Genomic DNA, 11772 nt, shown 5'->3' with positions numbered 1-11772 from the left:
CAGTTTGAAGTGAGGAACTGGAGAGGAGCCCTGGAGGGTGGATTTGGTGTCGGGGGGACCCATAGTCTGAGGGAGACCCAATGTCACTCTTTCCCCTCGAGAGCTGGGGTTCAGGAAGAATCAATGAAAGGCTAAGAGGGGAGAACGTATGCGGGACTGGTCGTTTCCTCTGTTACAGACAGCCCAGCCAGAACGTCACCATCACCTCACCCCATCCTGTCAGCAGGTGAAAACCCCCGAGGCTTGCGGCCCCAGCCGCCCCTTGGCTTTGCCCCACTTGGTGCCGCGCCCTCTCTCCACCGTCTACCACACCCTTGTCCAGGCGGCCTTGAACCCACTCCCACTGGAGACCCCCTCCATCATCGCTAGTGATTCTCTGGGGAATCCAGTGAATGGGGAAGACCACCCTCACCCCACCCCCTGCAGGGCATGGGAATAGAGGTCACAGTCTTGTCCTCGGGCTAGGAGAAAGTCAGATTCCTTGGGCCTCTGGCCACATGGCTATAGGTCTTGAGTTGGGGGGATGAGAGCACCATGGGGCTGGGGCTAGGATTATGGCATAGATCTTTGGATTTTTCGGCTTGCTCCCCATAAGGATGGGAAATGGAGGGGAGCCCAGCACTAGCCCTAGACACCAGAGGCAGGGAGGATGCGGATGGATGGTCCGTGGGCCAGGGTGGCATTATTTGAGTCCCCAGTGCAGACTGAGGGCTGGGCAGCAGCTCTTAGCGTTAGCCCAGCTCTTCCTAGATTGGGCAGGACCCCAAGGCTGTAAAAGGCATTCTCCTGCGGGATGGAGGGAACTGAGGCATCTCAGGGAGAGGGGTCAGGGCCGGTGGCGGGCAGGGCGACTGCTGGGAAGTCAGCCCTGGGCTCCCCGGGAGGGCTAATAGGGGGCAAAAACGATGGGTCCTGTGGCAGGGCGAACGGCTCCCGCTGGAGTGCGAAACAGAGCTGGACCCAGGATTGGAGCTGGGAAGAGGGTGGTGGCCGCTGTGGGGGCAGGCCGGAGGGCCAGGGGCCCTGGCAGGGCACAGATGGCTGCTGCTGCGGTGGGGAGCGGGCTGGGCAGGAAGCGAGCTGCCAGGGTCTTGGTGAGTTGCTTCTGCAAGGCCAGTTTAGACTGCAAAGAAAAGAGGTATGGACACAGTCTCTGACCCCAGGAAAATCCCCTCCCCTCCCTTGGCCCCATCCCTAGACCTTTTGCTGCAGGAAAAACGTGACTTTCAGGATTCCAAACCTAAATCCTCCTCCCTTCCCACCCCCACACATTCATTCCACAGGGTTTTCTCCACCACCTGTCGTCCTGTCCAGAGGGAGGAGAATCTTGGGATGGGCCGAGGGGGGAGGCTATGGGGAGTGGGGGGTGGACACAGTCTCCAGGAGATGCTCGCCCACCCCTTGCGCTTGTCCCTGAGATGACTTTCCCGGGTCCACCTCCCCGGAAATTTTTCTGGGCAGATCCCAAGACAACCAAAAATCCAACCCCAGTTCTTTCCCTGCCCAGGCCGCCATGAAATGGGGTGGGGAGGCTTCCTTCCTGCCCCACCTCCCACCTCCCTGCCTGCCTTCCCTTCCGGCCAACCTTCTCCCCTCTGGACCTGGACCGATACCTTGAGGAGACTCACAGCCAGTGCTGCGTGCTTCTGCAGCTTGCTGTGCTGGCTGGAGGGCTTGGGGGGCTTCCCGGCCAGGCGGTCTTTGTGTCTCCTGCTGCTCAGGTGCTAGTGGACAGACAGACAAACTGGGAACAAGACGAGGAACCCAGGGACCCCAAAACCACCCTCTTATGCTTGGCTAGCTCACCCTTCTGCTACCCACAGTTCATACACCTAGTCCACTTGGCCCTGGAGCAGCCCTGGGAAGGGGAGGCAAGAATTGGCCTTTGCCTTCCAGGAGCTCACCATCCCTTGAGCGTCACACCTCTTTCTCCACCTGCACCCTGCTCTGCTCCACCCACCTCCCTGAAGGCTCTCTCCTGCAGGCCTGGCATGGGGCCCACCCCCTCACCTCTGCTCCACCCTCAATCCCAGCCTCACTTGCCCCACCTGCTTGAGTTGGGTCTCTGAGTTGACTTGGAGCTGACAGAGAGCACAGTGGAACGGGGGGCTGGGCCCCTGCCGGCCCCCCCGGCCCCCTGTCACTCTCTTGGCCTTGTGTCCAGCTCCTCCCCGGGGCACGGTGCGGCCCCGGCCCCTGCGGGGAGCGCCCCGCTGACCTTCCACCATCCACCGGTGCTTGGCTCCTGGTGGAAGGAAAGGAGACAGCTTGTCAGCACCAGAGAGGGGCGGCAGGGCTACGGGGACCCCCCTCCAAGCCAGGTCAGCCTGGCTGTCCCTTGAAGCCTCCAGGCTGCTCCACACCGACAGCCCCCCAGCCACATGAAGTTTCTCTTTCCCTCTGAAAGGTCCTCCCATGCATGCTAAGTCGCTTCAGTCATGTTCAACTCTTTGCAACCCCATGGACTGTAGCCCGCCAGGCTCTTCTGTCCGTGGGATTGTCCCACAGACAGAATACTAGAGTGGGTTACCACGTCCTCCTCCAGGGGATCTCCCGCCATCTCAGGGATTAAACCCACATCTCTTATGTCTCCTGCATTGGCAGGGATTTCTTTATCATTAGTGCCACCTGGAAAGCCCCAAAGATCCTCCCAGCTGCTTTCGTTTCATGTCTCAAGGAAGCTTCCTTGCAGAGTAAATGGTCAGCCTCCCTTTGACTCTCATCCCAACCCCGTCCCCCAGGTCTGACCCAAGGAGAGACGGAGAGGGTGTCTCCCGTCTTCTGTGGGACCCTTCAGATCTTGTTGCCTCAGATGTCTCTTCCCAATCCTCTCTCCCCAAGCATTAGCTGGAGGACCCCAAATGCCTGCCCACTCACAGCTGGGCACAGCACCTCTGTCACCCAGCCCTCGATCACAGGGGCCACCCAGAAGCGACAGCCTGCCTGCATCTGGTGAGGGGCATCTCCTCCCCGGACTCAAGCTGGCCGGGCGCACTGACCTGTGTTGTGAGCCTGAAGCTGGGAGGCAGAATTCACGGTCACCTTACATGTGGGGCAGTAGAGGCGCCCCTTCTCACTCCTGCCTTCCCCACTCACACCGCTTCCCATAGCAGCTGCTGCCAGTTCAGGCTCTGGGGCCTCTGGCCCAGGTTCTGGGGAGCAGGGTGGGCAAGATGAAGAGGAGGAAGAGGAGGCAGCATCCAAGAGGTCTGAGGGGACTGGCTCCCTGGGCGTGGGTTCTGGACTCCGGGGTGACTGGATCTCGGGACCAGGAGGAGGGGCCGCAGGTACTGCTGGGGAAATGGAAGGCCTCAGGTAAGAGGGCAAGCTCCAAGATGATTCTCGAGACCATAACTTTAAAAAAATTTATTTTTTTTTCTAACTTTTGGCTGCATGAGGCATGTTGGATCTTAGTTCTCCAATCAGGGATCAAACCCATACCTCCTACAGTGGAAGCTTGCAGTCTTAACAACTAGACTGTCAGGGAGGTCCCTCGAGACCATGATTTTAAGCACAGACATTCTGGTGGTAGCATGGCTGAGTGGAGGGCCCCTGGTGTAGGGATGACCAGCACTGAATTCCAGACTCCTCACCAAATCACTGGGCAGACTTGGGCCTCTTTGGGCCTCAGCTTTCCTACATGAAATCATAAAGTTGGGCCCAGTGGTCTCAGAGAGACCACCCAGTCCTGATAATCTACAGTTATTAGCTAACTGTTAAATAAGTGGAAGTCACCAAAAAGATGTACTGTAATATTCATAGAGCACCACTCCTAGCAGCAGAAACTGGAAACTGTCCAAATATTCATCAACAGGAGAACAGTGAAAAGAGCTGGTGGTCAATGGAATACTACATGGCAATGAAAAAGGCCAAACCATGGCTACACACAATAGCATGGAAGAAGCCAGATGCAAAACCTACACACTCCAGATCTTCCTCAACCTAGAAGGGGTTACCTCCCAATAAACCCATCATAATTTAAAAATGCATTTAATACACCTAACCTAAAAGGCAGAGGAACCAGAGATCAAATTGCCAACGTTCGCTGGATCATCGAAAAAGCAAGAGAATTCCAGAAAAACATCTATTTCTGCCTTATTGACTATGCCAAAGCCTTTGTGTGGATCACGATAAACTGTGGAAAATTCTTCAAGAGATGGGAATACCAGACCACTTGACCTGCCTCTTGAGAAACCTATATGCAGGTCAGGAAGCAACAGTTAGAACTGGACATGGAACAACAGACTGGTTCCAAATAGGAAAAGGAGTACATCAAGGCTGTATATTGTCACCCTACTTATTTAACTTATATGCAGAGTACATCATGAGAAACGCTGGGCTGGAAGAAGCACAAGCTGGAATCAAGATTGCCAGGAGAAATATCAATAACCTCAGATATGCAGATGACACCACCCTTATGGCAGAAAGTGAAGAGGAACTAAAGAGCCTCTTGATGAAAGTGAAAGAGGAGAGTGAAAAAGTTGGCTTAAAGCTCAACATTCAGAAAACTAAGGTCATGGCATCTGGTCCCATCACTTCATGGGAAATATATGGGGAAACAGTGTCTGTCAGACTTTATTTTGGGGGGCTCCAAAATCACTGCAGATGGTGACTGCAGCCATGAAATTAAAAGACACTTACTCCTTGGAAGGAAAGTTATGACCAACCTAGACAGCATATCCAAAAGCAGAGACATTACTTTGCCAACAAAGGTCCATCTAGTCAAGGCTATGGTTTTTCCTGTGGTCATGTATGGATGTGAGAGTTGGACTGTGAAGAAGGCTGAGTGCCGAAGAGTTGATGCTTTTGAACTGTGGTGTTGGAAAAGACTCTTGAGAGTCCCTTGGACTGCAAGGAGATCCAGCTAGTCCATTCTGAAGGAGATCAGCCCTGGGATTTCTTTGGAAGGAATGATGCTAAAGCTGAAACTCCAGTACCTTGGCCACCTCATGAGAAGAGTTGACTCATTGGAAAAGACTCTGATGCTGGGAGGGATTGGGGGCAGGAGGAGAAGGGGACGACAGAGGATGAGATGGCTGGATGGCATCACCGACTTGATGGATGTGAGTTTGAGTGAACTCCAGGAGATGGTGATGGACAGGGAGGCATGGCGTGCTGCGATTCATGGGGTCGCAGAGAGTCGGACACGGCTGAGCGGCTGAACTGAACTGAACCTATCGAACACACAAGTTTGGCCCAGCCTACCTTAAATGTGCTCAGAACACCTACCTTAGCTTACAGTTGAGCGCAATCATCTAACACAAAGTGTATTTTATGATAAAGTGTTGACTCTCTGATGTCGTTTATGGAATATGGTGTTGACAGTGAAAAGCACATTGCTTGCATGGGCACAAAATGGTTGGGTGTCAGTTGTTTACCCTCCTGGTCACGTGGCTGCTGCTTTCCAACATCACAAAAGAGTACATACCTCTGTCACACAGAGTGAAGTAAGTCAGAAAGAGAAAAACAAATATCATATACTAATGCGTATATGTGGAATCTAGGAAAATGTACACATGAACCTATTTGCAGAGCAGGAATAGAGACACAGAGGTAGGGACTGGACACGTGCACACAGGAGAAGCGGAGTGTGGAGCAAGTTGGGAGATCAGGACTGACTGATGTACACCACCATGTGTGAAACAGACAGCTAGTGGGAACCTGCTGTACAGCACCAGGAACTCAGCTCGGTGTTCTATGGTGGCCTCGAGGGCTGGAATGAGGAGGGTATGAGGGGAGGTCCAAGAGGGTGGGGATATATTACACAGAGAGTTGATTCACTTCCTTGTACAGCAGAAACTAATACAACATTGTTATCTTCTTGGGCTCCAAAATCACTGCAGATGGTGACTGCAGCCATGAAATTAAAAGACGCTTGCTCCTTGGAAGAAAAGCTATGGCCAAATCTAGACAACATATAAAAAGCAGAGGCTTGACTTTGCTGACAAAGGTCTGTCTAGTCAAAGCTATGGTTTTTCCAGTAGTCATGTATGGATGTGAGAGTTGGAACATAAAGAAGGCTGAATGCCAAAGAATCGATGCTTTTGAACTGTGGTATTTGAGAAGACTTGAGAGTCCCTTGGACTACAAGGAGATCAAACCAGTCAATCCTAAAGGAAATCAGTCCTGAATGTTCACTGGAAGCATTGATGCTAAAACTGAAGCTCCAATACTTTGGCCACCTGATGCAAAGAACTGATTCATTGGAAAAGATCCTGATACTGGGAAAGATTAAAGGCAGGAGGAGAAGGGGATGACAGAGGATCAGATGGTTGGATGGCATCACCGACTTGATGGACATGAGTTTGAGCAAGCTCCAGGAGTTGGTGAAGGACAGGGAAGCCTGGTCTACTACAGTTCATGGGGTTGCGAAGAGTCAGACATGACTGAGCAACTGAACTGAATTGAAAACAACACAGTAAAGCAATTATACTCCAATTAAAAAAAAAAAAAAAAAGAGTATGTACTGTATATCTCTAGCCCAGAAAAGATCAAAATTTGAAATTGGAAGTCCAATTTCTAACTGAATGCATATCGCTCTCATACCACGTGTGCTGTGTGCTAAGTTGCTTCAGTCGTGCCCAAATCTTTGTGACCCCATGGACTGTAGCCCAACAGTCTCCTCTATCCATAGGGTTCTCCAGACAAGAATACTGGAGTGGGTTGCCATTCTCTTCTCCAGGGGATCTTCCCAACTCAGGGATCGAACCCATGTGTCCTGCATTGCATGTGGATTCTTTACCACTGAGCCACCAGGGAAGCCCTGGGAAGTCAAAAGATCATAGTTCAAATCATTGTGAAGTTGGGAACCGTCTGTATGTCACTGACCAAAACCAGGTGAGACTAACCTCTGGTGAGAAAAGTCAGGCTCATGGTTATCCTGGGGGAGGGTTATAGGTGGTTGAATAGCATCACCCCCAAACTCATGTCCATCTGGAATCTCCGAGTGTGATCTTATCTGGAAAGCAGAGTCTTCACTGATGTAATTAGTTAAGATGAGATCAAACTGGACTAGAGTGGGCCGTAGGTCAGTGACTGGTGTCCTTCAAAGAAGATCATGTGAACACACAGGCACGAGGGAGAAGGTGATGTGAGGGATGAGACAGAAGATCAGAATGTGGCCAAGGATTGCTGGCAACCACCAAGCTAGAAGAGGGGGATGAAACAGTCTCTCTCTGCACCCTGGGAAGGAACCCACCTTGCTGACACCTTGTTCCAAAGGTCTGACCTCCAGAAACTGAGAAAATACAGTTCTGTTACTTTTAGCCACCCAGTTTGTGGTCATTCGTTAACCCAGGCCTACGAAGCTAACAAGGTAGTGACTGGGAGAGGACCCGAGGAGTCGGGGGCGGTGCTTCTGGGGTGCTTGTGACATGTTTCTTCACCTCAGCAGATTCAGGCTGGAAAATCCGAGATGCTGTTCCATGTGGTGTGTGCCTCTTCCTGTACAGATGGAATACTCCAACACAAGTGGGAATAATAATAAGCAGAAAGCACTCAAACCCTTATCAGAAACCAGATTTGGAGTGGGACAGGGGCGGGACAAGAGTTCAGGACTGACCTTTGCTGTGCAGCTCTTCAGGGGCTCCACTGGCTGGAGTCGGGGTGGGGGGCACCAGCATCTCATCCTGGGTCAGGGTTTGTGGCCTCTGCTTGCTCTTGGCGGCTTCAGCAGCCTTGAGTTTTCTGGCATGTTTGTGGCCTTTGTAATGTGCTTCGGCCTGGTTCTGGGGAGGGGAGAGTCTGGGGTCACCATTCATTTGCTGCGTCTACCTGCCCCATCCATGAGCTGGCACGTAGGGGGCAGGTCAGAGGGAGGCAGGGCTCCGGCCACAGAGGGAGCAAATCCTTGCCATTGTCGTTATCATTATAGCACGTGTGTGGGCCCAAGGGTTACAGAATGCATTCTCATATGTGAACTCCCAGGCAAACCGCCACTGCCTTCCAATTCTGCCTCAGCGCCTTTTTAGCTGTGCATCTTTGGGCAAGTCACTTCACCTTTCTGAGCCTCAGTTTCCTGACTCATAAGCTTTGGTATGATAACACAGGGTTGTGAGAATGAAAATGAGAACATGAATGACAGGTGAAAGCGAAAGTGTTAGTCGCTCAGTTGTGTCCAACTCTTTGCGACCCTATGGACTATACCCTGCCAGGCTGCTCTGTCCGTGGGATTCTCCAGGCAAGAATATTGGAGTGGGTTGCCATTCCCTTCTCCAGGGGATCTTCCCAACCCAGGGATGAATGACAAGGGCCTAGTACAGAGAATAAGTGCTCAGTGAATATTAGTTACTAGGTTTATAAATGCAGGAGTGAGAAAACAGAGCAGTCCCCATGCTTTAGGGAACATACACTCTGGATCATTCATCCTTCTGTACGTGTTTTTTTAACAAATAGTTCCTGAGCATTTGCTATTTGCCAGGAACTGTGTTGGGCCCGGCATGAAAAATATATGGTTTCTTTATCAGAATGAGTCTCTCTGTCCATCACTTGCAAGACTCACGTAACCTGAAAGCCTGGAAGGAACCCCCAAACCTGGCCTGTCCACTGGGGATTCCTGCTTTTTGCTCCCCAAAGTAGGAAAGAAGGCCCTGTGGCCCCTCCTTAGGCTCTTTCACAAGAGCAGGTCTTCCAACAGCATCTCCCCAAACTGCAGAAGTTGCCTGGACAGAAGGCAAACGTTCCCTTGGAGGCCAGAATGAGGCTTCCCTACTCTCTAGGGGCAGGCCCTGCTAGGAAGTATGTGGACTGTGGGGTTAGCCAGGCCTGGGTTCAAATCCCAGCTCTGCTAATTACCAGCTGTGTGACCTCAGGCTAGTCACTTAACCTCTCTGAAGCTCAGTTTCCTCATCTGAAAAATGAGGCTGAGGATGGGACCTTGAACCATCTCACAGATGTATCATGAGAACTAATTAAGAGGATGGGCACAAACAGATTCTGTAAACTCTCAGGTGTGTTAAGAACTCAGCCCCGAACCAGAACCGATGGTGGCCCCCGGGACCCAGAGTAGGGAAGGGCAGCCTGCTCTCATCAGAAGGTTCCAGAACACAGGAGAGAGGCATAGGAGGAGGAAAACAGAATCCCAAGGGAATGGGCTGGGAAGGGGCACAGGAATCTGGAGAGAGGAGAGGATAATATGGATAAAGGGCCAGGGGCGGCTCTTCCTCAATGAAGGACAGAAAATACAGACCACAGTCCCTTTGCTACCCCTATTCCTCCAGGCAGGAAAGACCTGGAAGCCAAGGGTCCAGCCCGCTCCCTGCCCAGCGCCCCCCAAGCCTGTTTCCACAACTCCCTCTCACCGCTGAGTTGAATCTCAGGTGACAGATGTTACAGGAAATGAAGAGCTTCTTCTTCAGGGGAGAGGGAACCCCAAATGTGTGGCTGATGACAGCTTTCTGGACTGGGTCCATCTGTGGAGGGGGTGGGAGGGCATAGTAACTGTGGGGTCAGCTAAGTAAGGTGGAAGGGCAGTGCCAATTGCCCAAAACTAAAGTCTATGGAGGAGGGCAGTGGTCAGCCCATTGGAAGAAATTTCCCATGTCTGTGGATATTAAACACTGAAAAAGAAAAGCCTCTTCCCTGGCTGACTTTCTTAGACGGCCTAGGCTTGCGCCTGGAGGCAGGGGGATGGCCACGTGACTTTTGTGATCTTGAGAAACCATGGCCTGGTGATCACACTGACTTCCCTTGCTGCCCCTCTGGTCTCTTTTTTTCCTCATTCATGAGAATCACATCTACGTGTGCAGAGTTGAGGGCAGGGAGAAGCGGAGAAGGGAATTTGGAATTTCCTCCCCCATAACCCAGCCTTGTGCTGGGCTTGTGGGCTGGGGGAGATAAAGCTTATCGTGTCAGCTTTGCCGCTGTCACAGGGCCTGAGAGTGAGAGCCACAGCCCAGGGGCAGTGGGGGACCAGGCTGGGGGCAGGGAGCAGGGTTAGCAGATGGAAGCCAGAGGGTTCCCTGAATAGTAGGGTCATTTCCCTGGAATATGAATTTGTATTTTTTGTCTTTTCCTTGTTTTAAATAATTTCTGTTTCTTCTATCAAACCAAGCCTTTATGTTCCCTTTTCTCAAGGGCTGGGTTGTTGTGTCAAAAGCAGAAGTCGTTGGGGGCTTACTTGTCAAGAGGAACTTTCCAAACCTTTCTGAGAGAGGAGAACACAGGATTTGAGGGAGGAGCATGGTTTCAGAAACTTCCCTGAGACCAGAAAGAGGTTCTAACCCTCACAGCACCCAGGGCCAGGGGCTGAGGTAGGTGGGTGGCGGGGTGGGACAGGCTTTCAGGGGAGAGTGGCCTGCAGGGCCCCCAGTGATGAGAACTGCAGATTGACCCCCTCGTAGGGACCATGCGCCTGAACAATGAGCATGTCAGCAAGTGACAGTGGGGACTGAAAACCAGAGGACCCCCCCAATTGTCTCGGGCTCCTTAGGATCTTTGTACAAGTCTGGAGGGTGGGAAGGAAGGGGCTCCCAAGGGTGATTAGATAGACTTTCCCACCATCTTTTCAGGATGGGGTGAGGCTCATCAATGATTACATTTGATTTTTCAAAAATTTTTTAAAAGGGGTCATATACCTTATAGCTCATATAGTGAAGTAAATTTCATATTTACACACATACATGGAAATACATGGAAATACTGGTACAGACTAGTAGGCAGACACACAGCACATAAACTTACAGGTAGTTACAAATCACAGAAACAAGCAGAAAGGTACACACTCACCTGCACACCAATGGCACACATCCACAAACTTACAATCATCCAAACCATATGAAAACATACACGCAGAGGCCAGGCACACACCAAACACATACACAGTAGACACAAAACAACTCAGATACCCAGGCATATACACTACATAAAGACAACTACACAGGCATAAAGAGTTCACAAGCACACGTGCACAAACTCACACCCATAAATACACACAAAGTCCTACAGAGACAAACTAAAACGGAAAGGCACACAGATCGTCCACAGAGGCCCCTTGATGAAAGCTCGATGAAACCTGCAGCTCACAGGCCCTCCGGGCTCAGCACCAGTTGCTAGGGGAGAGGGCAGTAGCATCCTGGATATTCTGGCCTAAGGAGGAGCTGGGCCCTATTTGGGGAGCACCTGGTCACTCGGGGGGATATTGCTCCTGGTTGGACCCAGCTTCTAAGAGCTGGCCCCTGGGAGCCCACCTTCCCAGCCCACCCCCATGCTGGGTTGCACTCCCCTCACCCACCCGCCCAGCCCGTACCGTGCTGAAGTTGGGGAAGAGACTGAGCGGGGTGGCGCCATTGACGTGGAAGGTGAGCAAGTGCTTGAAGTCCAGCGGGGGCTGCAGAGGCCTGGTGGGTAGGGCCAGGGAGGCCAGCAGCGGGCTGGGGGCTCCGGAGGCCGGGCCTGCTGCAGGAGGAAGAAGGGCAGGGTCTGAAACAGGGAGTCACAGGGCTTGCTCCTCCCTCCACAGCCAGAACAAGAGGTTGATGGGCTTCTTGGCTGTGGAGCCAGGGCAGAAACTCCCATCTCCACAAAGCAGCACTGGCTAAGCCCAGGGTGATTACAGCCCATTTCTGCGCCTCTCCCCTGCACCACTGGGGAAGTGAAAGCAGAGGGTCCACAGTTCCAAGCTCCCAGCCCAGAAGGATGACCACCACCCCCCGCCGCAGGGGCAGCATTACGGCCCCAGTGAACCCCAGAGGGGAGTCGGGGCGGGCCCCTGCCACACACACCACCATGGAGACTGCACGATGCACTGGGTTTCCACTTTATTGCAAATTAAAC

At 52.2% G+C, this 11772-nt stretch overlaps 1 protein-coding gene across 1 annotated transcript; it reads right to left on the bottom strand.

The window, feature by feature from the left end:
• Positions 1 to 871: 871 nt before the first annotated feature.
• On the bottom strand, positions 872 to 11559 carry ZNF385C (zinc finger protein 385C). Its single transcript, XM_055579612.1, has 8 exons — positions 11553 to 11559; positions 11246 to 11394; positions 9300 to 9410; positions 7562 to 7727; positions 3000 to 3293; positions 2049 to 2245; positions 1614 to 1724; positions 872 to 1123 (listed from the first exon to the last, which is right to left on the bottom strand). The coding sequence occupies exons 1-8, from the start codon at positions 11557 to 11559 to the stop codon at positions 887 to 889; spliced, it is 1272 nt and encodes a 423-aa protein (XP_055435587.1). The 3' UTR covers positions 872 to 886.
• Positions 11560 to 11772: the final 213 nt, after the last annotated feature.

This window comes from Bubalus kerabau, chromosome 4 (assembly GCF_029407905.1).
Source record: "Bubalus kerabau isolate K-KA32 ecotype Philippines breed swamp buffalo chromosome 4, PCC_UOA_SB_1v2, whole genome shotgun sequence".
In the NCBI taxonomy this organism is placed as follows: Eukaryota; Metazoa; Chordata; class Mammalia; order Artiodactyla; family Bovidae; genus Bubalus; species Bubalus kerabau.
This window is presented reverse-complemented; position numbering and strand designations above follow the sequence as displayed.

Bases quoted from the DNA above. Each gene is read 5' to 3' on its own strand.
- ZNF385C (XM_055579612.1), bottom strand. The intron at 3,294-7,561 runs GTCAGTCCTGAA...CCATTTCCCCAG, and splicing joins TGAAGAGCTGCACAGCAAAG to CAGTACCTGCGGCCCCTCCT. The intron at 1,124-1,613 runs GTATCGGTCCAG...TTTTCTTTGCAG, and splicing joins TGGCTGTGAGTCTCCTCAAG to TCTAAACTGGCCTTGCAGAA.